The 27,502-nt window shown below is 38.5% G+C and overlaps 1 protein-coding gene across 1 annotated transcript; it reads right to left on the bottom strand.

The window, feature by feature from the left end:
- Nucleotides 1-1,437: 1,437 nt before the first annotated feature.
- LOC103974049 (probable beta-D-xylosidase 2) lies at nt 1,438-4,411 on the bottom strand. The gene is made up of 7 exons (XM_018821678.2): nt 3,974-4,411; nt 3,561-3,881; nt 3,315-3,484; nt 3,145-3,245; nt 2,732-3,073; nt 2,234-2,647; nt 1,438-2,165 (listed from the first exon to the last, which is right to left on the bottom strand). The coding sequence occupies exons 1-7, from the start codon at nt 4,409-4,411 to the stop codon at nt 1,549-1,551; spliced, it is 2,403 nt and encodes an 800-aa protein (XP_018677223.2). The 3' UTR covers nt 1,438-1,548.
- Nucleotides 4,412-27,502: the final 23,091 nt, after the last annotated feature.

Genomic DNA, 27,502 nt, shown 5'->3' with positions numbered 1-27,502 from the left:
TCCCAACGCTCCACAAGATGACAGACCGAAACGACGAGCTCCATCGACACCCCATCCCGAGACGCACCCATAGCTATTTTTGTGTGGAGTGAATGAAGGATCGATTGCATGAGAGGAGTTTATATAGATCATCAAATGCTTGGAAAATTGGAGCATGAGACGGATAGGGTGGTGGCAGGATGTGCAACTTTGAACCCTCCTATTGCTATGGGTGAGTGCCACATGAAATAAATCACATTGTTAATGACTACGGTCGCCTTGGAATGGTTGACCATCCTGCTTCAAGTAGTGGAAACTTGTGGACTTGTGGTTCAAGCATGTGCCTACGAAGAACCAACGTGGGAGGCACATGCTTGGATTACATGTATGCGTGAAGGTGTGTGATTCCATGCGAATGGGCTGGACTTTGTGCAGGTAGTGTTCTTCACGGTGTGCGTTGACCCCCACCAGCCAACGTTCGTTCATTTCACGAGTCCGCAACCACGATGGTTTACCATTTATTGCCGTCAGCACAGCACGCGTCGGTACGTCGGATTTCCAGAGCACGTGTGACCTGAGTGCTATCGTGGTTTGCCTGCCGACTCATATGCTTCGGAAGGAAGATTTATTATTATTCTCCTCTCTCTCTCTCTCTCTCTCTCTCTCTCTCTCTCAATTGCAGGATATTCGGTCTGCACAAATATTTTTAATTATAATTATATATATATATATTTATATTTATCATAACATCAAGGTTTTTGTACAAAAGGTTTGGCTTATAACTCAAGAGAGAATAATTCTTATATTTAGTTTTTTTCCGTATAGTAAAAATTTTAGTTTTTTCTATCGCTTCTGTTTTTTGTTTTCCTTGGTTGTTGATTTTTTAGGTTTTTTTTTTTTTTTTACTTTAAATACCTTATCTCTCAACAAACCTTTTTATAAGAAAATTGTATTTCTTTTTGTTTTTTCTTTTTACATGGTTAACATACATGGAAATGTAATCATTTTCGGATGATGCGAGTAAGAAAGAAAAACAACAAAGAACTAATTGAAGTTTCATCAATTCATCCGATATCTATCACTAATTGGAATGTTAAGATCTCAGAATTGAAATATTGTTGACTATGTGATTAGAATACAAGTGCAAAGTGTGCATATCTGAGTGAAACTATTAACGATCATGCATTAGCAAGATGTTCTAAAGATTATGCACCTCATTTTCTAAAGAAATATACTGAAAACACAAGTAGCATAACCTAATGATCTCACCTTTGTATCTCAACAATATATATATATATATATATATATATATATATATATATATATATATATATATATATATGGATTTCTTGAATCGTCTTTGTTTAGTAGATGGCCTATGAACAATAAATTGCAAAGAAACATAAATAATAGCTCAAATATATTTAAATCCTTGACAAATGTAATGTTCCTCACGTTTTGCTCTCTCCTTATTTGAACATCAACCGATGTTCCACCATTCAACCAAGAGTTGAAATATGACTACCCACCGACAGCCTAAACACCACACGCCAACATTCCCTTCCAACCCTAATCCCTCAAGTAAACCTGGAAAGCAAATGGAACGGCGTTGTCACCGCTGCCGACGATGAAGGTGTGACGCCCCGACGGCACCGCAACGTAAGCCGAGTCCGTCACGATGCTCAAGCTCTTGCACGAGCTAAGACTAAAGGTCACGTTGCTGCTCTTCCCGGCTTCCACCAACACTCTTTGGAAGCCCACCACCTGCTTGATCGGAGCGCCGAGGATGCCGTCCGGGGCCTGCGAGTACAGGATCACGGCGTCGGAGCCGTCCAAGCTTCCCGTGTTCTTCACCTCGACGGTCACGCTGATGTCGTCGGCGCAGTCGAGGTCGTCGACGCGAGCGGCATGGCAAGGCGGCACGTAGGCCGACTGGTTGTAGCGAAGCAGCGTGCAGTGGCTGTTGGGCGCCAGCTTCTTGTCGACGTACCTCTGGGTTGAGACCACGGAGTAGCTGAAAGTGGTGTAGCTCAGGCCGTATCCGAATGGGTATATAGTGGTGCCGTTGTAGAACTTGTAGGTCCTTCCGGGGTAGCCAAGTTCGTCGACCGGGCGAAGCTTCATCGACGTCATCGGCAGCTGGAGCAGGTATTCCGGCGTGTACCATGTCAGCGGAAGCCTTCCCCCTGTATCAATGCAAATATATGAGTTCCTATGCTCAAGGTGTGATAGAAAACAGCATACTGAATCCTACCAGGATTGTATGATCCGTAGAGCACATCGGCTAAGGCATCACCGCCTTTCTCGCCGGGATAACCAGCCCACACGATGGCGCTGATCTTGTCAGAGACATCGAACTCGGTAACGTTGACGCCGCCGGCCGAGAAGATGACGAGAACAACAGGGCCCTTCGAGGCATCTGCAACTTGTCTGATAAGCTGGTTTTGGTAGCCAGGCAACTCGAGGTCGGTTCGATCGTGGTCTTCTCTCTCGATGTCAAGGTTAAGGCCTGCAACGATGACGGTAGCGTCTGCGTTCCTCGCACTCCTCACCGCAGGGAATACGAAGGTCTCATTCTGGCAGCGGACGTCGGCGCAGCCGATCTTGTGATCGACGTTGGCATACCTTCGGAGGCCGTCGACAGCTGTGACATACTTGCATGGAACGCCTTAAAAAAAGACAACACAACGAGGCCATCAATTAGCTGCGGCTTTTACACGTTAAGGAGCAGATCAAAGCGAAGCAGAAGAACCTGCGTAGTTCCCAATCTGAACAGAGTTGTCTGCAGAGTTGGGCCCGACAACGGCGATGTTCTTGTGCCTCTTGGTGCTCAGAGGCAGAGAACCATTGGAATTCTTAAGCAAAACGATCCCTTGCCGAGCTGCCTCGGTCGCCAAATCGAGATGCTGCTTCGAGCAGACATCAGAGACAGTCAACTTATCATACGCAGGTTGGCCATCAAAGAATCCAAGCCTCAAGAGGACAACGTAGTTATTGATCAAAGCCTGATCAAGTTCGCTTTCTTTGACCAGTCCTCTGAACGTAGCTGACTCGAGATACTTGGTGTAAGTATCACCACAATCCAAATCCAATCCTGCATTAACAAAATATGCGTCCATTTATACCAAAATGATCAGATATGGCTTCTTCTTTCAGAGGATTTACCTGCTCTGAGGACTTGGGCAACAGCATCCTCCGGTGTGTCGTCTAAGAACTTTTGAGTGTTGAGAAGCACATCAATCGAATCACAGTCAGAAACTATGTACCTGAAGAAAAATGAAGATCATATTAAACAACTAAATGTAGAGAAACACTAATCTTTATGTAAAGAATACCCGTGAAGTTCCCAGTCGTTTCTAATGGTTCCCCTCAACAGCCTTGCGTCGACACAAGTCGGAATGGCATTGACTTGATTGTATGAGCACATCACACTGCTAACATCGCCCTCCTTAACGCACATCTCGAATGGGCGAAGGAACGTCTCCACCATATCTTGCTCAGTTACCTTCATATGATCAATGATCACATAAATGAAGAAAGTAAATATAACTACCGAATTTAAGTGGTACGACGAAGCTTACATTGGCATTGAAATGGATGCGATCGATCACAGCACTGCCGGTAGTAGCCCAGTTGTCGAGATCGTAAGCAGCGTAGTGTTTGCAGCAGGCGGAGACTTTGAGAGGCCTGGTGTTGGGATCCTCGGCAGTTTCCTGGCCAACCACATCTTGCATGCCGCGCACGAAGTTTACAGCGTAACGCCCGACGACGAATGGATCCTCACCAGGTGTTTCTAAGATTCTTCCCCATCTCGGATCCCTGACGACGTTGATGTTAGGGCTCCAAAAGGTCAACCCTGCCATCCCTACGTTGTGCATGGCTCGACCCTCCGTGGAAATAGTCTGCAAGATAACATGCATTGTCCTGTAGCTTGCTACGTGCTTTCCTCATCATGTTCGATTGATGTCAGTGACACTATCTTTCGTGTTCGTACCTGACCAATAGCTTTCCACAGTTGTTCGTTGAATGCGGCGGCGGACGTGATCGGAAGTGGGAAGCTGGTGGCGCCGGGGACGTTCTTGCCGAACCTGGAGCCCCCGCCGAAGTTCGAGACGCCGTGAAGCGCCTCGGACCACCAGTTGTAGCGGGGGAGCCCGAGGCGCTGCACGGCGGCGTTCTGGTTCCCCAGAAGCGTCACCTTCTCTTGGAGCGTCAGGCTGTCGACCAGGTTCTTCGCCCTGGCACGGTAAGGCAGCGACTTGTCGCAGAAGGCGAACTTGGCAACGCTGAGGTTGAGCTTCTTGTAGCGGTCGGGGTCGCAGACATGCGTGAAGTCGTAGGGGGGCGGGAAGTCGTCAGCGTAAGAGACAGCGGCGATCGTTGCGGCCACTGAGAGGAAGAGAAGGATGGACAGAAGAGAACAAGGAGCCATGGATCTTAATTCCTTGCACAGGAAAGAAGAAGGAAGAGATGAGAAGGGAGAAATGCTTCGAGTGATTCATATAGCAAGGGAGGGTGAGAAGGAAGATTGTGAAGAACTCTGTTTAGCTTTGGATAAAAGCGAAGTTTATCTTAATCTATCTCAACTGTAGCAGTAGATAAGATTTGATTCTAATTCATAATGAAACCCTAGAAAAGGAATAAGATGTTCACGTAGCAGTTGCATGTAGCGTTACGAGATCTATCTTAACCGCCAGCTACAGATCCACGTTATATGCAGATCTTAATTTATCTTAATCTATCTTAGCAGTTGCTTCCACAGAGTTGCACTGTTACATGCAAAGATCCACGCCAAGGCCTATGACAATTTGGATCTCTCTTATGGCACAGATTATAATGGTGTTTGAATAAATAATTATTGGACTTTCTACGTAGAGAGACCATTGGCTTACACATTGGTGAGGCCATACACGTAAGCGTTTGGAATGTCGAAAGTATGGATTAAGGGAGTGCCTCTTGGTTTGAGTTGAGTTATATTTGGTGGTATTATTGTCTTGATGTCATTGACTGTAGAGTTGTCATGGCTTGGTTTAGTTCGGAAAGACACAAGCTCATTGGGGGGTCACCGGAAGATATTTGAGTAGGGAGCGGATCCAACGATTAATACAATCCCAAGATGTTGCCTGTTCGTCAAAGATAAATTTGGTATCGTTTCAAAGTGCACTTTAGCCTCATCGGGATCCTTGCACAAGTGATCAAAATTTGGGTTTATTTCCGACTTGACTCCTTTGAGGGCAAACTCAGTTGGGGAGTGAAAATAGTAGAGATACTTGCCCCCATTAGGTTTTGGGATTGGGTTTCATATCTGATCGACCGACGAAGTGCGATTGATGGTTGGACAAAGAGCTCCCTACATTGTTCAAGAGCTTATTTATGTCGAAGGCCGAAGCCCGTATGGGATAAGTAGGAGAAGGTTCATCATGTCAGGTGTTCGGAAAGATAAAAAAGAGGAACTAAATCATGCTGTCTGGGATTAATGTCCTCTACTGTTGAACGTATCAATCTTCTTGAAGAAAGAAGATTGCTTACGATAGATGACTCGTAAAAAGGAAAGAAAGAAAAAATGAGCCTTATTGTTGAAGATTAAAAAAGAAGGATGATGCTCTTGTCGATGATTACATAAGAGGGCACAAGTTCTTACACGCACGTCACTGCACAAGTGACGGTCGACCACCGGATAAGTAAGCAGTGACTACATTATTACTTTCTCTATCAAGTGTGAATTAAATGAATATGATCTTTTTTGAAGTCTCAGTTTCCAAGATAGTTGTTATCATCATTGGGAGGACTAATCCATCCATCATCATCAGTATCTTGCTCTGCGTCAATTATATTGAATACAAAATTCATGGATATGGCATTTGAATGATTGCATAAATCCTAACTGATATATTTTCCTTTGGCTGTCCACAAATATTATTGATAACAAATATATATATATATATATATATATATATATATATATATATATATATATATATATATATATATATATATATATAATCAAGTACAAAGCGAGTCCTATGCATAAAAAATTGAATATGAAACCAGCAGCAGCCAACCGAAGGAGTCCCTGAACTTGTATACGCTCAGCGCGAATTACAAGCTTAATCAAACTATATAACCGAGGCTTCAATGCATCGATGCTTTGAGGTTCCATAAATCACAAGTAGCTGCTTATGATCGAGTGTTAACTAAAGAATACATAGCTGAAAACAATATCTTAGAACAAACACCAACCAAAGAGGTGTTGAAAGATGATCTCCACGATGAGGAATACTCAACGTGTCCATCGAATCAAAAGCTACATACTTCCGTTGAAGAGTAGAGAGAGAGAGAGAGAGAGAGAGAGAGAGACAAAAGCTGAGCTACTGGAATATCCAAAACTTCAGATTCAGACTTGTAGAACGCTCAAACCTGCAACATCAAATAAACCCCAGATCACCATCACTGTACTACTATCAAAGCTAAGCTAATGTTACTTGCCAGTATTTTTAGACTCTTTGCTGCTGTTCATGTCAAAAGTTCTTAGCAGCTCAGCATAGAAAATATCAATTAAGTGGTTTCCTTGTATCGAAAATTTATGGTCCTTTCGAATGCGCATCACGTCGAATCAAAGATTTACAGCAACAGCAGCGACAACATTCGATTCATATGCAGCATAGGTTTCAGCTAATGATAACATCAAGATGAACACTACTGTTTCTCACCAGGAGCAATTCACATAATCGTTATGCATGCAAAAGCCCAGAGAGACGCTGGAAATCTAGCATCAATCGATCAACCAGCAACATAGCAGAGGTGCCAATCTTGATGTTACTTACTTGTTGTTGGAATTAAATTTGTTCAAGTGTCATAAAAAGGTTCATTGCATCAAGTGGGAGAATCATTACATCAAGAAAAAAAATGGATTAAAGGTCTATAGAAGGATAAGTCAAATTGGTTATTGGTTCTTGAAAGGGTTTTTGAAAGAGAATGATTCATCTTGAATATAATTAATATAATGTATCTTTGGGGACTATATAAACTCCATATGTTAGGTCATGAGGGTAATAGAGTTTCTGAAATTGTAAAAGTGTTTTTTGAGAGAAATATAGAAGATTGAAGCTTGTCATACTCTTCCTCTATTTGATATCAGAGCAAATAGAGCATAGGTTAAGCTATGATTTCTTTCTCAAGTGTCATCCAACTCTAGATCCCCAGATTGACAAAAGAAAATTATGACATATGGTGCATCCAAATGAAGGTTCTTCTAGGCTCCCAAGATGTATGAGAGTTTGTAAAAGATGGATTTGCTGAACCAAGTCCAGCAGAAGAAGGAGCAATGAATGCAGAAGGAAGAAAACAACTCAAAGAAAGAAGGAAGAAGGAGAAAAAGGCTTTGTTCACAATCTACCAAGGCCTTGATGATACAATGTTCGAGATCATCGCTCCAGCAAATACTTCAAAGGAGGCTTAGGAAATGCTTCAAAGAGCATTCGATGGTGTTGATAAGGTAAAGAAACTTCGTCTACAAGTTTTACGAGCCGAGTTTGAGAAATTACAACAAGGTACTTCTGAAACCATTTCTGATTACTTCTCAAAAATCATTTCTATTGTTCATCAAATGAGACGAAATGGTGAACAAGTAAATGATCAGAGAGTAATAGAAAAAATATTGAGATCTCTAGATCCAAAATTTGATTTTATTGCTGTTGCGATCGAAGAATCTAAAGATTTGGAAAAAATATCTTTAGAAGAACTTATGGGTTCCCTTCAAGTTCATGAATAAAGGATTGTAAAAAGAAGAGAAGACAAAACTATAGAGCAAGCATTACAAACGAAGCTTACTCTTGAAAATAAACGAGAATAAAATTCTCAAAGAGGAAGAGGACGAGGACAAAGAGGAAGAGGAGGCAGAAATCAGACCAATCAAGAATATCCAAACATTGAAGGTGGTGGAGAAAATTCTAGCCAAAGAGGCCGAGGTTATGGTCGAGGACATGGCTGAGGTCGTGGACGTGGCAGAAACTCTAAAAGGTCTGAAATATAATGTTATGTTTGCAAAAGGTATGAACATTATTCTTATGAATGTTATTATAATCCTAACAATCAAGGTGATAAGACAAATTTTGTTGAGGAAGAAAAGAACGTAAATCAAGTTTTATTAATGAGTTATGATAATTTGAAAGAGGATCAATCTATGACATGGTATCTAGATACAGGAGCTTCAAATCACATGTGTGGCATCAAAGAGCTATTTTCAGAAATAGATACAAGCTATTCTGGGAACATTACATTTGGCGATTTGTCTCAAAGACCAGTAAGAGGCAAAGGTAAAATTCTCCTTGAACTTAATAATGGCAAGGAAGTATGCATTTCAGATGTTTATTATGTTCCTGATATGAAAAATAATATTTTAAGCTTGGGACAATTACTTGAAAAAGGTTATGAAATTGAGATGAAAGATATGGCTCTCTCAATTCATGATAAGAATAAAACACTGATATCACATGTGAAAATGGCACAGAATAGAATGTTTCCTCTGCATTTAAGTATTTTTGATCAATCAAATTGTTTTAAAGCTGATATTGAGGATATCTCTACACTTTGGCATCTTATATATGCTCACTTAAATTTTGAGGCTTTGAAACTTCTAGAGAAGTATAATATGGTGACAGGAATGCCAAAAATTGATCGCCCAGTAAAATTGTGTGAAGTATGTGTTATGGGTAAGCAAGAAAGAAAGCCTTTTAAAGTGAGAAGGACAAAAAGAGCATGGAATCGACTTGATCTGATACACTCAGATGTTTGTGGCCCTATCAATCCAGTATCACTTGGAGGAAGCAGGTATTTTCTTACTTTCACTGATGATCATAGTGGAAAAACTTGGGTTTATATGTTAAAAGAAAAGAAAGAAGTTTTAAGCAAATTCAAAGAATTTAAGGATTTGGTTGAAAGACAAAGTTATTGTAAGATTAAATGTTTAAGAACAGATAGGGGTGGTGAATATATATCAAATGAATTTGAAAGTTTTTGTAAAAATAATGGAATTCTACATCAATTCACCATGCCATACACACCTCAACAAAATGGTGTCTTAGAAAGAAAAAATAGGACTATCCTTAATATGGTCCGATGTATGTTAAAGGAAAGAAAAATTCCGAAAGAATTTTGGGGTGATGCTGTTGCTTGTGTAGTTTATTTGCTTAACAGGTTTCCGACAAAGCGAATTGGTAATGTTACACCAGAAGAAGCATGGACCTTACAAAAACCAAGAGTTGATCATTTGAGGATTTTTGGAAGTGTTGCATTTGCCAAGATACTAGAAGAGAAGAGAACAAAATTGGAGGATAAAAGTCAAAAATGTATTTTGCTAGGTTATCTAGAGAATTCCAATGGTTACAAACTCTACAATCCTATCACAAATAAAGTTGTGATGTCAAGAGATGTTGAGTTTGATGAACAACAGATTTGGAATTGGAAAAGTGATGAGTAGCATAAGAAAGCTATAGCTTCAGAAAAAGATGGTACAATACAAGCAAGCACCGAAGTGGCTTTGCCAGAATCATCACCTAGATCAGCTAGGTCACATGATTCAAGAAGTTCAATTATAAGAAGGACAAGACCGATTCAGGACCTATATGATGTGACTCGAAGGATTGATACTAACAATGATGAACTTTCTTTATTTTATTTTTTTGCAGGATATGATCCATTAACCTTTGAAGAAGCTTATAGAGATGAAAAATGGCGACAAGCTATGAATGAAGAGATTCATGCCATTAACAAAAATAATACATGGGAGCTCACTACACTTCCAGAAGACCACCAAGCTATCGGTGTTAAGTGGATCTTCAAAACAAAAAGAAATGCAAAAGGAGAGGTGGAGAAATACAAGGCCAGATTGGTTGCGAAGGGATATAAACAACAATATGAGATTGATTATGAAGAAGTATTTGCGCCAGTTGCTCGATTGGAGATAGTACGATTACTTATCTCTCTAGCAGCTCAAATGAAATGGAAGATTTTACAAATGGATGTCAAATCAGCATTTCTTAATGGAGTTATTGAAGAAGAGGTATATATTCAACAACCCCCTGGTTTTATTATTCAAGAACAAGAGAACAAAGTATATAAGTTAAAGAGAACTCTTTATGGGCTTAAACAAGCCCCATGAGCATGAAATTCTCGAATAGATACTTATTTTATTCAAAATAATTTTTCTAAATGTCCACATGAACATGCTCTCTATATAAAATCTAACTCTAATGGAGATATCTTGTTTGTATGCCTATACGTAGATGATTTAATATTTACAGGCAATAATAGCTCCATGATTATAGATTTTAAGCATTCTATGAAAAAGGAGTTTGAGATGACCGACTTGGGCTTAATGACTTATTTCCTTGGTATCGAAGTTATACAAGATAATGAAGGAATTTTTATCTCACAAGAAAATTATGCAAAGGAGGTTTTAAAGAAGTTTTCCATGGAAGATTGTCATCCTACAGATACACCTGTTGAATATGGCACCAAGTTAATCAAGGAAGGTGAAGGTAAATATATTAATCCAACTTATTATAAAAGTCTAGTTGGATGTTTAAGGTATTTGACATGCACTCGACCTGATATACTATTTGGAGTTTGTTTAATAAGTAGATTTATAGAAGTTCCAAAGACATCTCATTTAAATATCGCTAAAAGAATTTTGCGATATATCAAAGGAACAATTGAGTATGGAATGTTCTATTCATCATCTAAAAAGTTGGAGCTCATTGGATATAGTGATAGTGATTGGGCCGGAAGCTACGATAATCGGAAGAGTACAACTGGATTTGTATTTTATTTTGGTGAAGCTACATTCACTTGGTCTTCAAAAAAGCAATGAATCGTTGCTCTATCAAGTTGTGAAGCAGAATATATAGCAGCTTCTTCTAGTGTTTGTCATGCAATATGGCTAAGAAGATTACTCCAAGAACTTCATATGCCACAGGAGAAGTCAACCAAGATTTATGTTGATAACAAATCAGCTATTGCCTTAGCCAAGAATCCAGTCTATCATGAAAGATCGAAGCATATCGATACAAGATTTCATTTCATAAGAGATCATATCAAAAATAAAGAAGCGGAGATACATCATGTCAAGACAAGTGAACAAGTGGCTGATATACTCACAAAACCTCTTAAATTTGAAATATTTCAACAACTTCGAAGAAAACTTGGCATGCTGGATGGAACAAGTTTAAGAGGGGAGAATGTTGGAATTAAACTTGTTCAAGTGTCATAAAAATGTTCATTGCATCAAGTGGGAGAATTATTACATCAAGAAGAAAAAATGGATTAAAGGTCTATAGAAGGATAAGTCAAATTGGTTATTGGTTCTTGAAAGGGTTTCTTGAAAGAGAATGATTCATCTTGAATACAATTAATATAATATATCTTTGGGGACTATATAAACCCCATATGTTAGGTCATGAGGGTAATAGAGTTTCTGAAATTGTAAAAATATTTTTTGAGAGAAATATAGAAGATCGAAGCTCGTCATACTCTTCCTCTATTTGATATCTCTATCCTCTCTTCCTATCAACATCAACACTTATTAGCTCTATTCTTTATAGCAACGAAAGATATCAGCAATGACAACTTCAATAAGCAAGATCACCTAAAGAATGTAGTGTTCGTAGCATGATTCAAACCTCTCTTTACATTTTGAGACCATGGCAATATCAATCATAACAAGCAAGCAAGCAAGCAAATGAAGGCAGCAAAATTAACCCGGGGAAAGAGATTGCTTCAACTTGGTTGCCTTCTCAGAGTCGAACACGCAAAAGGTGTAGAGGTACTTGGCGCAGCGGACCTTAAACTTCACCACATCCCTGCTCCTCTTTATCTTCACCGATCGGGCGTCTTTTCCTTCTCGCCGTGAGAAGGAAATCCTTGATCTCATGAATCTGCTTAGGCTGCAAATAGCCAACGCCATATCGATACGTCAAACATGTGTAGAAACACGAGCAACGGAGAAAAGAGAATCAGAACTTTAAGCAACTCAGAACAATTTCTTCCATGAGTGGCCGCACATCACAATTCAAAGAAGAACTTCCACTGGAAAACACTCGAGCGAATTATCCTACACCTTCTAAGCAGCCATATACCAACTAAGGTTACGAATGGAAATCCTAAACCGCAGCATAAGCAGAGTCAAGTCTACGTTCAATCGTGGACCCAAATATGTGCGTAAAACCCAATAATGAAGAACCATAGCTATAAAAAAACCATTAGGCCGAAGGTTAACCACAAAATAGTGGAGCATTAGGTCGGTCCACTTATCGAAGTTTGTTCCGCAGGTCCCACTTACTAAAAGATTGAAAGTTCAAAATTTTCTCTAAAAAAAATCTTAAATTAGGATGTTAATTATCTTACTTAGTAAAGACTTTGATGTTGATGATAATATCTAATCGGATCTCTTCTTCCCATTTAGATATTAAAAAAATCTGATAAAATTCATGTGACATTTCTATTTATATTGCGTGAAGGATCACTTGGAAAGTAGATGGATCAAGTGGTCACTTGGAAATTCTCTCTCTCTCTCTCTCTCTAGGGGTATGAATAATATTTTTAACTCTTTCACAATCAAAATTTAAAACCCAAGATAAAAAATTTGATTACCTCAAAAAATATTTAATTTGCATTCACACACTATAAAATTTGTATAGTTTATAATTATTCAATATATCACTTGATAGCTTTATAAAATCCAAAGTTAACTTAAAAATTATTAACAATCATTTATCAACTCACAAGATAAAAAAAATCATAATTAACATAAAAACTTTTGATTTAATATTCTAAGCTATCAAAAACATAAGAGGTCTTTTAATATTTATAACAACTTAGATTCTTGAATAATATTACAAGCAAAGTACTCTTTTACAATAATATTATGTTAAATTATCAAAACTTTACCATAATCTTCTAGTATTCCATTACCGAACATAAGTGTGAGTGACTAGTTAATCTAAAATATATATATAGCAATTAAGTACACTATAAAGCTTAGCAAGTGATAATTGTTAGGATCGAGTCGGCAATAAGAGGGGGGTGAATTAGTACAGCGGATAAAAACGTCGGTTTTGAAAAATCTTCATTTCGATAAAACCGATATCGAAAATGTGTTAACTTGAAAGCGTACGGAAGCGTAGTAAATGTAAGAATTCACTTTGCAATATAAGGAAATAGTACGAAGGAAATGCAAACCATATTTTTTTAATGGTTCGATCATCGTGACCTATATCCACTCCCGATTCCTCTTCCATCGAGGCTACCAGCATCCACTAGCAGTCTTCCTTCAATAGGCGAAGACTAACTACCTTCTTACAACCCTCTTCTCTTTTTCACAGGTTTAGGAGATAACCTTTTACAAGCACTCACTCCTAGTTGAATCTCGGATTTTGATGATGAAATCAATTGATAGTATTTATCTAATATGCGTTTGAGTGACGTAAGACTAGCTTCGATCAAAAGAGGCAAATCAATTAAAGCAGGAGGAATCAGACGTTTGACTGGAGGATCGATCGATGTATCGACAGAAGGCTTCGGGCCGTGAATTCGGGCATCAGGCCAAGAAGATTGGATATTGTACCAAGAAGAACAGATGTTACAAGAAGACAACATACTGATTGGGCAATTCACCGAAGGATCGGACGAAGAGCCGGATGAATCAATGACATGCCGGACAACAAGAATTCACTTGTAATCAATTATGTCTAGATCGAGCCAGTTTAGAGTCTAATTGAGTCGACTTAGAATATAATTAAGCCAGCTCAATTAAGGATCAACTAGGCTCAAAATAGGGCTGTTTTGGGTCAAGAGAAAGGCCCATTCAGTGACCCATGTTTGGGTTGTGTTGGGCTAAGTAGAAGGCTAAAACAGTGACCAAACAGGTAAAATCGTCATGGCATAGTCTCTGTGACTGTCAGGTAGTGGTACTGCTAGATTGGGCGGTGGTACCACCCAGCACAAGCGGTGCTATTGCTAGGACACGAGAAACTAGGGATGAGATATTTTTAGGCTCCAAGTTTGAATCCACTTGAAGCCTATAAATACTCCTCTCATCCCTGGTTAACATACACAAGTATTAAGAGTGAAAAAGAAAAGAAACGCTATTGTAATCTTGTGTGGACTCCTCTTAAAAGATGTAAGTGTTAGTATAATTTGAGAGAGGAGTAAGTGGGGGTATATGGGTTATCTCCTAAACCTAGTAAATGGAGAAAGAGTTGTAAAAAGTGATTGGTTTTCACCTATTGAAAGAATACCGATAGTGGATGCCGGTGGCCTCGACCAAAGAGGAATCGGTGGAGTGGATGTAGGTCACGATGACGAACCACTATAAAAATCTAGTTTGCATTTCTTTTGAACAATTTACTTTAAACTGCAAACTGCCCTTCTTTACTCTTATTGCTCTACTTCCTCGTTACATGCTTACGTGTCTTTAAGTTAAACACATTTTTTTAGATTGATTTTCGATGAACGAAGATTTTACAAAACTGACGTTTTTATTCACTGCACTAATTCACCCCCCCTCTTAATGTTGACTCATTCCTAATAGTTGGTATCAGAGTCTCGTGATTTCTCATTTGGTTTAACACCCAAGAGAAATAGCTCTTTTCGGCTTTCAAGAGGGTTATTCTTTCATTCGCCTCCCATGTTCAATGAGACAGGCTACACATATTGGAAAACTCGAATGAGGGTTTTCTTGTCTTCTTTGGATTTGAATTTATAGAATATTGTCGAAAGCGGTTTTTGAAGGTCTTCTCTTCTAATGAACCATTAGAATGATTTGGGAAAGAAAACGTTTTCTTTAATGCTAAGCTATGAATGTTCTATTTTGTGCATTAGACAAAAATAAATTCAATAGAATTTCTATGTACAAAATAGCTTTCGATATTTGGCATACACTTGAAATTACACACGAAGGCACAAGTAAAGTTAAAGATTCGAAAATCAACTTTTTGATACATAATTTTAAATTGTTTCATATGAAACCAAGTAAAATGATTGGAGATATGTACACCCATTATATGGATATCGTCAATGATTTAAAAACACTTGGTAAAAGTTTTTCAGATTTTGAACATGTAAACAAAATTTTACGTTCTCTTCATAAGAATTGGGATTCAAAAGTAATTGCTATTTAAGAATAAAAAAACTTGAACTATTTCTCTCTCGAAGAACTTATTGGGTCGTTAATAACCTATGAGATGACTTGCAAAGCTCATAAAGAGCTTGAGAACAACCTTCCAAAGAACAAGAAGGATTTGAGACTTAAAACACATAAAGACCACTCGAGCATAAGCTTAAGTGATGGTGAACTTGAACTCTTCACTATGAAATTTAAAAGGATCATGAAACAAGAATTAAAGAATAAAAATAAACTTAAAAAGAACGCAACTACTTGTTATGAACACAAGAAGAAGGAAGCACTTTAGGACAAATCGAGCATATCCGAAGATGAGGAGCAAACCGATGAAGATGAAGTAGTAAACTTCACTTTGGTGACTCTGGACAATGAGGTAAGCAACTCAAACGAAACTCCTTTAATTTATTTCAAAATTACATGATGCTTTTCATGAGTTATTTTAGTTTAGAAAAATTATATATAATTTTTTCTTAAAAATTGCATGTTTAATGATGTAATAAAAATGTTAAAAAAAGGGATCATGCTAGTAATTTTGAAAATGATAATGATGATTGTATGTTTTATGAAAATACAACAAGATTTAAATCTAATGATTAATCCTATATATGTCTTAAAAAAAATAATATGTATCTAAATTGATGATTTTCGATTGTAATTAAAAATTCTTCATGTTTAATGAAATTATGCTTGATGATTTAATGGTGCTAATGATGTAATGAAAATATTAAATGTTTTGATACCATAATTGATGATTTTATTCTGTGAATTAGATTTTGAAGTTATACATGATGATTTTTATGAATTATTGATTTTCATGATTTTCATGATAAATCATGCACTTTCATTTTAAACAATGATATATGTTTTGATTTGATGATTTGAATTTGAATAAGCTTTATCTTGATTTTTCGAGATTTATAACTTGAGATTTACCCTATATGAATTGAGATCTTTTATCCTCGATGTTTCTTTTTGCTATCTACTATCCAAATGAATCATGATTTTTTAGAATTATAATTTTTATGATTCATAATGAATTGAGAGATATTATACATGAATCGAGATTGTTTATGTGTTCTCTTATGACATCCTTTTGCTATAGGAATGTCTTTATCTATATCGTGATCTTAAATTCTCGATATTGATACTTGAAATTTTTCTATGAATCAAGATCTTGTTTTTGAACTCCCATGTTTCTTTTTGTTATTTACTAAAGAGTTCTATCAATTGGTTATAATCATAAAAAAGGAGGAGATTATTGAATCTCGGATTTTGATGATGAAACCAATTGATAGTATTTATCTAACGTGCATTTGAGTGATGCAAGACTAGCTTTAATCAGAAGAGGCAAATCGACTAAAGCAGGAGGAATCTGACGTTGGGCCAAAGCAAACATGTCAGAAGATTGGAGGTGGGGCTGGAGGATCGATCGATGTATCGGCAAAAGGCTTCAGGTCGTGAATTCGGGCATCGGGCCAAGAAGATCGGACATTATGCCAAGAAGATCAGATATTGCAAGAAGATGACATGCCGATTAGGCAATTCACCGAAGGAGAGGATGATGCGCCAAAGGATCGAATGAAACGCCGGATGAACTAATGACATGCCGGACAACAAGGATTCGCTTGTAATCAATTATATCTAGATCGAGTCAGTTTAGAGTCTAATTGATCGACATAGAATGTAATTAAGCCAACTCAATTAGGGGCCAAGAGAAAGGCCCATTTAGTGACCCATGTTTGGGTTGTGTTAGGCTAAGTGGAAGGCCCAAACATTGACCAAACAAGTGAAACCATCGTGGCATAGTCTCCGAGACTATCAAGCGGTGGTACCGCCAGACTGGGCGGTGGTACTACCTCGTCGCAGCCCTACTATGTGGATTACCGCTAGAGAGGAGGACGCTTGACCTCTTTCACCCTCTCCTAGAGATCTGCAAGGATTCAGGGATATACGATCTCCCTAGGTAACACAATCTTTACTATACACAGTTTTAAGTTTCGTGAATTTTTGTGCACTAATCTTCGCACAACGACGAACATCTCTTTAGGAATAGAGGATTTTGTTTTTTGTTCTTTCGTTGTATATGTGATGTCACCCCCAAAATTTTTTCAATAATTCCAACCCAATTATGTGCTAAATGTAAATTTTAAGATATTTACTAATTTAAATAAGTTCGTAAGTCTAGGTTTCTTCCGGTGAGCTTCCAGCGATCTTCTAATGAACTTCCGACGATCTCTCGGCAATGTTCCAGCGGACTAGTGGCAAGCTCCTGGACTTCACGATGATCTTCTTGATGAGTTTCAACAAGCGTCTTTTGCAAGCTCTTGGACTTCTCGGTTAATTCCGACAGAACTTCCGACAAATATCTGGACTTCCGACGAACTCTCGAACTCCCAACGAAATCTCGTTCTTAACTTTGGGACTTTATTTTGCTTTATGCCTTGATTTTTATCGTAGTTAATCCTGCACACTTAAAGTCTACTTCGATCTAGATAATTATTACTAAGCTAATCAATTATTACTGAGCATTTGATTCTTCGACGTATCGTCCTCTCTTGTGGCTTATTGCCCAATCGGCTAGTTGACTTCCACAACTCCGATTTTCTTGGTGCAATTTCTACTCTTCTTAGCCCGATGCTCGAAGCCTTTTCTCGATACGTCAACCGATCTTCTGGCTCGACGTCCAATCTTCTAACATGTTTCTCTCCGACCCAATATGATTTTTTCTGCTTTAATTGTCTCTCCTCGATCAAAGCTTCCTGCATCAATCAAAACGCAGATCAAATCATAAACACTATCAATTGGTTTCATTATCAAAATCCGAGATTCAACAATAATCATAACTATGTCATCAAGATAGGAAATCATAGGATCAAGATGCAAAACATTATCTTTAAAAATCATATATATCATTTTATTAAATTCATATTTAATAAAGGAGCAAAGACAACAAGTAATATTAAGCATATTTCATTTGATTCATTCGTAACAATGGAGTAAAAAGTTCTGTATAAGCATATTAAGAATAAATACAAATCCATCAAGTGTCATATTTAATACTTCATTTAATTATTTTTGGATGACCATTAATATTAGTCTCAAGCTAGTAAGAGCATGCACATGTGAAGTAATATCAATCCAATATTAACGTACAGGAAATAAAAAAAGTTTAAAGCAGCACCACGAGGGTCATTTAAGAGAGGAGTTTTAGCTAAAATTAAGTTCCAAAAGGTAGAACTAAAAATTGATAAATTTGAAAATCAATTTATTCTAGTAGAATACGTAAGGTAAGTTCAGACAATTATGCTTTAATATATTCAAGTAAAACATGATATATGAATTTATTTTTAAATAAAATAAGTTTTATATAAATTGAAGTTGTCAGTAAAAAGTTACAAACAATTGAGAATCATATTGTCTCTGTTTAGTAGAATTTAAGGAATCAATTGAAATAAATATTTGGATAAGCATTTATAATTCTAATCTTCAAAACAGATAGGTTAAGTCATTTTATCTCTATTTGATAGAATTCAAGAGATTGATCTCTTTGGATAAAAATTCATTCAAAAAAGATATGAGAGAAAGAATTAAGAGTCTAATTCTCAATAAAATAAATTTTGCTCAAATCAAAGTTTTGTATAGAATATGACAGTCAAAATAAGATAGATAAATCAGGATTCTCATAAATTCTAGAATATTAAGTTTGATACAATTAGAAATGACAAAGCTGTACAAATTACTCATATCAAGAAAGAAAAAACTCATATATACAACACTTCTTCTTCCTCTCCAGTAATTCTTCTCTTCTTTTCTCTGGTGTAAGGTAAATGACAACAAGGTTTTAATTTGATAATTTATTTTCTTTTTCCCCTAATTACTTATGTTTAGATAATATAAAATATTATAATATGACAAGCATGCAATAAAATGACATAGATATAAAAAAATGCAGCAAGTATGGGTGGGTACGATGGCTAGTGACATTTGTCATTCATTCTTAGATTTTTTTTATTAGCTTAATATATTTTTTTTATAAATTATATTCATATTTTAGGATTCGTAATATCACTAAGCTTCCAATATAAAAATATTTAATATAAAAATTATTAAATAAATTTTTATATTAAAATAATTAAAAATCATGGATATAATAAATAATTTAAAAATAAAGGATATTACACTCTCTATTCTTAAAAAAAATTAGTGTTTTAAATTATTATATTTTTAATCAACAAAAAGGAGATAAGTTTTCTTCATTTTCTATTCTTGCTCGCAAGTAGTCTCTTGTATAGAATAATGCTTCTATACTACTTTCACTATAGAGTGACCAAACTTTTTTAGGATATTTTTTTTCTAAACTCACATCCATAATGCATTCCATGTAATGATGCTCAAATATAAAGCAATTGATGCTTGCATTGATGTTTTGAATTTGGAAGAATCAGATGAAATATGATAGATGAAATAGAACGTCTATAAAGGGGTCTTAATCTATAAAGGTATCCTAATCACAAGCAGTTATATATATTCCCTGTAAAGCCACCAACTAATACCGATTATAATCGTAACAATGCATGAAACCCTAGTATTTTATCATGATAAGATAACAAGTAAATTTTCATTTCTTATTTCTTCAAATGCATGAAACATCATATATTCAATATGTTTCCTCAATTGAATATTCAAAATACAAAAAAATAAAATATCATATTTTCAAGATGTTTCTTAAATTGAATGTTCTTGAAAATATAGAAATAGACTTATAGTAATGAAAAAAAGTTAAAAATTTGAATGTTCTAAAAATTATGAATTAATTATATCATTTGAAAAGGAAAATAAACTCTTAAGATGAAGGATTGAAAAATCGTATTGTACCGGAGTTTCGACTTTCTCTCGGTATGATACTATATATCGAGCGATATATGATTCGATATACCATTCAATATCCCGTTCGGTATATATATATATATATATATATATATATATATATATATATATATATATATATATATATATATATATTATAATTATATATATTATAATTAAAAAAATATGCAACATCGCCTCTCTTCTCTCCAAGCGGGGCGAAGTCGTAATAAAATGAGATGATATCACCTTTATATATATATATATATAATATAATATATATAATATATAATATATATAATTTATATTAAAAAAATCATCCAGTAACGAGCGGTCCGTGTATCGGTTTACTATCTGTACCGAGCAGTATCATTCGAAATTATATACATTGCTTATGATAAAATATTTTTAAATTTGAAGCTAGAAATATTTTTCCTATAGCATGGTACTTATAAAAGTTCAAACTTTTAGAAGACCAGCAACATCATATATGGTACGGCTAAAATTATTAAAAGAACCAAAAAGTATAATAACTAATTATAAATTAATATATGATATCCAATTAAACTAAATCAATCCAGACATAATATATGATACTTAGTTGGTCATGAGAGTCGTTTAGTTGAGAAATGACATCGTGCCACTTAAATATAATGACATGTATACACTTAGGCTCATCATATAAGTGATGATGTGACATCATGGAAACATATTCCAATAGTATAACATTTAAATATGAGCATTATGGATAACAAGAATAATCATTTTTGATACTTAGAAAGGCTTCTCTAGGCATATATTTACATCTAAGTATCTTAAACTCTATCATGAGGCTCATTTTTTAGTTCTCTACTAAATTAAGCATCGAATATACCTTCCTTGGCATGTCGTTAGTGTAGTTTTATAAGAATCTTCAACCCAATAGGGGTTTAGTCTCAAGCAGATAAGATATGAAGAGTTTATTAGCTCAAATGCTTTTAGGTTACTGATACTAATCTCTAAATCTCTAAATCTCTAAATCTCTAAATCAATACTAAGATATGAATAGTTTCAATGACTCTAATCTCTAAATCTCATTCTGGACTCAAATAAAGATTACTGATACTATCTTTGGACTTACGCAACAAGTACAAGCTCTAACAGGTACCATGCAAAGATTCACCCCTTCCTCTTGCAATCAAACAATTGGTATTAATGGGAAGTAAACTATTTGACCATTGTCCCCCTCATGCCTCAACATTAGCTAACACTAAGCCATCACACACTCTAGATCGACCCCTCCAATTGGTAACTCTAATTTATCATGATTGTCGACTCGATCGATCACCTTAATGCCCACATGTATATCATGCATTTGACACCCATTGTGTATATAGTTCAACTCGACATGTCCAGATATCTTTATTATCTCATGTATTGAACTCTCCTTATACGAGTGATTTAAATTAATATGCCCCGATACCTTCACACCTCTTATGCATTAGGCACTCACTACTCGGTTCAAGTCGACATACACTAAAGCACTTGTGCATCTCATGTGTCAACTCCCCATACGTGGGTGGTTGGCAAGCCTAGACAGTCTTGCATGTCTCACGTGTATGACTCCCCTTAGTGGGTCATTGAAGTTTGTACACCCAAACACTTGCATGCTCTTTTACGTATTTAACTTTCTACCCAGGTAATAGGTTGACACACTTAAACGCCCATATGCACCTTATGTGTCAAACTCCCCTTACGCCAGTAACAATTCAGCCTGCCTTGATACTCTTGCATGTCTCATGTATTCTAATATCTTATGAGTGATCTAAATTAACACATTTACATGCCCTTATATATCTCATGCATCTAACTCCTATATAAGTGGTTCAAGTCACTTGCACACATCTTATTTGTGTAACTTATCTAATGTAAGCAATTATAGTTAGCATGTCCCAATGTTCTCATATGTCTTCATGTGTCTTATACATCTAATTCCACAGGTAGTTCAAATCAACTTGCTCTATTTCCCTTACGTATTGCATATGTAATTTTCATTACATGACGATTCAAGTTGGCATATTCTGATGCCGTCATGTATTCCATTAGTTTGAGTCCCCCTATGTGGGTAGTTCAAGTGAGCCTGCCTGACGCACTCATGTATCTGATGTGTCGACATTTGCTATGCAGATTATTCAAGTTGGTATGCCACAATATTATCGTGCATCTCATGTGTATAATACTCTTACATAAGTAGTTCAATTACATATGCTCTAACATCCTTAAGCATATCATATATCCGATTACCTATGCAAGCAGTTCTAGCTAGTACACCTACATGCCCTTGTGTGTCTTATCAATCCAACTCCTCGGGCGGTTCAAATCAAGACACCTACGTATTATCACATATCTCATATCTCTTCTTTCTCTTACTTGGGTGATTCAAGTCGATATGCCCCAACATTCTCGTGCATTTTATATGTTTGACTCCCCTACAAAAGTGGTTCAAGTCGGTATAAACTCATGACCTTGCACATCTCATACATCCAACTTGCTCAACATAAAGCTCCAACAAGCATCCACCCAGTTCAAGCAGCATGTGGTATTTGAGAGATTGGCACATAATAAGGATGATCTTTTTCTTTGTTTGGAGGATCCGCAAGAACCAACAGGGATCAACACAACTCAGCCAACCCCACACTAGAGTTAGAGTCAATGGCGAGTTGAAGTAGCATGGCAGATCAAAGGTTCGACTACTCAAAAACAACAGTGGAGAGCAGTTGGGAGCCAATAGGCGCATTGCAGCTGGAGCAAAAGATTGAAGACTTAGCAAAGGCGAGCAGTTGCAGTGTCGGCAAAGGCTTCGACAAGGATGTCGAAGAAATAAGTGGGGGAGAATGTCATGAACAAAATTCTAAATATGATGTTTGATGAAATACTTGTGTATATCTGTGTCTTTCTGTTTGTTCATGCTTTGCACAACATGTAGAGGAATAGTTGAAGGCTTAACAACCTCATTTTAGTTGGGTTTGGTGGCCTTCTTAGGCTTGTAAATAAATATTATGTCATGTGGACACTTGTGAGAGATATTCGATCTGTAGTGGACCATTTTGACCCTTTGTTGTGCAACTATTCATAGTTTGTAAAGTCTGTTGAATCTCGTATTTTGATGATGAAACTACTTGATATATGATTATGATTTAATCTGCGTTTTGAGTGATGCAGGATGCTTTGATCAGGATTGTTAGGATCGAGAGCACTAAGAGGGGGGGGGGGGGGGGGGGGGGTGAATTAGTGCAGCGGAAATCTTTCAGCGATTAAAAACGAAAGCTGTGTTTGTTTGATAGAAACTATTTTGATGCAAAAGCCGATTCTAAGATTACTTATGATTGAGTACAGTTTACGTCTAAACACAGTTTGCGTCTAAGCGCAGTTTACGTCTAAATGCAGTTTGTGTCTAAATGCAGTTTACGTCTAAATGCAGATTGCGACTAAGCGCAGTTTGCATCTAAGTGCAGTTTGCGTCTTAGGCTCAGATTGCGTCTAAGCGCAGTTTGCATCTAAGCGCAGATTGCGTCGAAGCTCAGATTGCGTCTAAGCGCAGTTTGCGTTTAAGCGCAGTTTGCGTCTTAAGCGCAGATTGCGTCTAAGCGCAGTTTGCGTCTAAACACAGTTTTACGTCAAAACGTAGATTCGGAAAGATTTGAACTTAGACACTCGTTCGTAAAAGCGCAGAAGTCAGTTTGTAGTTATAAATGGAATGTAAACGTAAACTGCAGAGAAACTCGTTCGTAAAAGCGCAGAAATCAGTTTGCAGTTATAAATAGAATCAAGATGTAAAAGTAAACTGCAAATAAACTCGTTCGTAAAAGCGCAGAAGACAGTTTGCAGTTATAAATAGAATCGAAACGTATGTGTAAACCACAATGTAGAGATCGTACGAAAACACCGATTTACGTCTGAATGCAGATTCGGAAAGAACAGAACTTAGAAACTTGTTCGTAAAAGTGCAGAGAGCAGTAGCTATGTAGGAGGTTTGCAGTAATGATAAAGTGCTCAAAATGAAAGCAAACCATAGATTTAGAGTGGTTCGGTCAGTCTTGACCTACTCCACTTTTGGCTTCCTCCACCGACGAGGTCACCGACGTCAACTAGAGGCCTTCCTTCAATAGGCGAAGGCCAACTGCCCTTTTACAGTTTCACTCCTTTTGACGGGCTCAGGAGACAACCCTTACAGAACCTTTCTCTCCTCTCTTTACAACTCAAGACTTGAAGAACAGAAAGAGGAGAACTTTTGGACTTTAAACACAAATTTAAGCTCTTAGAATCACAGAAAAGATCAAGAATTCGGTGTAGTTCTGTATCTTTTCAGTGCTGAATGGGTGGGGTATTTATAGCCCCAACCCAGTTCAAATTTGGAGCTCAAAACGATCAAATCCCGGAATTCTGGGATCAGGCGGTTGCACCTTCTGACTGGAGAGGTTGCACCGCCTGGCAGAGCTCGAAGACTGAGCCTCTGGGCGGTGCCACCTCTGTCAGGGGCGGTTGCACCTCTCTGCCAGAGCTCGAAGACCGAGCTCAGGCGGTTGCACCTCCTGACTGGGGAGGTTGCACCGCCTGGCAGAGCTCGAAACTTGAGCTCTGGCGGTGCTACCTCCTGACAGAGGAGGTTGCACCACCCAGTCTCGCTCGGAGACTGAGCCCTGGGCGGTTGCACCTCTTGGCTGGGGTGGTTGCACCGCCCAGTCTCGCTGGGAGACATAGTCTGGGCGGTGCTATCTCCCTGCCTGGGCGGTTGCTGCTAGTCATAGGTGCCCAGCAAGCCAATCACGTGAGTGATGGCACGTGTGACTTGATACAGAATCTTTTTGCTTATTATATTTTGGCGTATATCACTTTATAACTATTGCATAAATGCATATATATTGTGATGTCCTTGGATTTGTGCAATGGGAATCGGATCGTGATGAGATCACGATAATGAGATCGATTCACCTTTAAATACATATCCTAAATAATCCCGGTCATAGGTTACTCGAGAGGGACATCGTGATAACCGGATAGACTGGTGTGCTGTATACCCGTCCATATGATGGATGCAGCTGGTCTCATAGCTGCTCGTGTAGGGACACTAGGGATACAGTACAGGTGCTCATTGGAGAATGAGTTCACTGATTGATCCGCTTACGGAATGCTGGATGGTTGATGATGCCTTATTGTCAGACAGCGATTCCATAGTCCTAGTGGTGTATCTGGTCCTTAGACTTGAGACACCAAGGATGTCCTGTATGAGTGCTCCACTCTTTGATACCAGACTTATAGGTTTGACTGTTCTCAGATCTAGTACAGCTGGTCATTGGGAGTGGTAGTCGACCTTACGAGAGCTATTGAGTGTCGACAGAGGATCATCCACTCTCGGCGTCATGAGAGGAATATCCTATGTGTTCTTGCTCAGACAAATCCCTGGCCAGGGTCATTCGGGTTGAGAGAGAAAGAGTTCTCCGGGAGAATCCGATTAGAGCGAGACTCGAGTAGAAACCGTATGGGTCTGACAGCACCATGCTCGATATACGGTCTCTGGGATATTAGATGGATGAGGGACTATAGGTACATGGTAACTGAGGACAAACAGGTCCAATGGATTGGATTCCCCTGTATCGTCTGGGGACTACGGCGTAGTGGCCTAGTACTTCCGTAGTCGATGAGTCGAGTGAATTATTACAGAGATAATAATTCACTAAGTTAGAAGGAGTTCTGACAGGTATGACTCACGGCCAGCTCGATATTGGGCCTAGAGGGTCACACACATATGGTAGGCATTGCGATGAGTAGAGGTTCGGATATGAGATATCCGACGGAGCCCTTGTCTTATTGGATGCAGATCCAATACCCACTAGGGAAAGGACCCATTAGGGTTTTGACACGGGATCTCTATAAATAGGAGGGATTCACAGCCTCATAGGCTAGAGTCTTTGCTTGCCCTTCCTATTCTCCTCTCCCTCTCCACCTCAGAGTAGGCCTGGAGTTTTGAGGAGCGTCGTCGCAACCCTGCTGTGTGGATCACCGCTAGAGAGGAGGACGCTTGACCTCCTTCACCCTCTCCTAAGGATCTGCAAGGAAACAGGGATATACGATCTCCCTAGGTAACACAATCTCTATACGCAGTTTTGTGTTTTTGTGGATTTTTTGCGCACCAATCTTCGCACGACGACGAACATCTTTTTGGGGAATCGGGGATTTTTGTTTTCTTGTTCTTCCGCTGCGCATATGATGTCGCCCCCAATGATTTCCCAACAGTGGTATCAGAGCCAGGTTGTTCGTGCGAATGATTGCTTTTGAACTGCGTGTATTGTGTTTAGAAAGAAAATTGACGTCAAAATCGTTGACGCAAAAGCGAGGAAGGGCAGCAACAGTTGCTACCCTCGATCTGCATGCCTGCAGCCACCTGCAGCGGCAGCCGCAGTCGCAGCCAGGCAGCACAGCGCCGGCGCATGCGCAAGCGCTGTGCCTGCAGCAGCCGGCCGGCGGCCTACTTGCAGCAGGCTTGCGGCCGGCGGGGCTGGCAGCGCGGGCTGAGGCACCGCAGGGCAGAGCCGCGGGCAGAGGCGCCGCGGGGCAGCAGCGCGGGCTGAGGCACCGCAGGGCAGCGGCGCCTGTGGCCGCTGCTCCCACGGGCAAAAACCCCGCAGGGGCGGCCGCCAGCGAGGCAGCACCGCCTGCGGGCGCTGCTTCGCCGGCAGAACTGCCCGCGGAGGCGGCGACGCCCGCAGGCGAGGGCAGCGCCCCGCCCCTCGCCGCACAGGCCGCCGCCGGCAGGGTGGCGGCGGCGGCAGCAGCGAAAAGGGGAAAGGGCATTAGGGTTTTCTGGGACAAAGACAGTTTTGCCCCTCGGAATTTGAGAAATTCCAGTTTCTGTCTTTTGTCCAAATTACGAAAATACCCTTAGGAATTGAGAAATTCCCTACATGTCCCTGATTTCAGAAAAATATTAATTAATTAAAAGGTTTAGTTGATTATTATTTTTATTATTATCTAGTAGTCCTACATGATGATGATTATTTATACATGTGATGTATGATGTGTGGACGGATGATCATGGACCGTGTGATGTGTGTACTTGTGATTATTATTATTGAGGTCTGCGAACCTCCATTATATTTCTCGTTTATTGTCGGGCCTGCGTGCCTATGATTAAGTTGTAATCACATGAGGAGGCGCAGCGGGAGCGTGGATGCGACAACGGGACCCACGAGACGGACGATCGTGATGCATGGAGATGCATCAAGATGTCGACGAAACCGACGAGGACGAGATGGACGATCACAGGGCATGGAGATGTACAATTGCACACATAGATCTTGATGTGAGTGATTAGGCCTACTGGCTCGGGCCTAATCATATTAGGTTGTGGTCCATGATCATCTGATGTGATTGCTTATACACATACTAGATATGTATATATATTTGCATGCGATGTAGATATATATTAAATATGTATATGTG

This window comes from Musa acuminata, chromosome BXJ1-6 (assembly GCF_036884655.1).
Source record: "Musa acuminata AAA Group cultivar baxijiao chromosome BXJ1-6, Cavendish_Baxijiao_AAA, whole genome shotgun sequence".
NCBI lineage: Eukaryota > Viridiplantae > Streptophyta > Magnoliopsida > Zingiberales > Musaceae > Musa > Musa acuminata.
The sequence above is the reverse complement of the archived record's forward strand: the minus strand, read 5'-3'. Positions and strand labels throughout refer to the sequence as shown.

Bases quoted from the DNA above. Each gene is read 5' to 3' on its own strand.
- LOC103974049 (XM_018821678.2), bottom strand. From the start codon at position 4,411: ATGGCTCCTTGTTCTCTTCTGTCCATCCTTCTCTTCCTCTCAGTGGCC. The intron at 3,485-3,560 runs GTAAGCTTCGTC...GATCATATGAAG, and splicing joins GCATCCATTTCAATGCCAAT to GTAACTGAGCAAGATATGGT. The intron at 3,246-3,314 runs GTATTCTTTACA...ATTTTTCTTCAG, and splicing joins AACGACTGGGAACTTCACGG to GTACATAGTTTCTGACTGTG.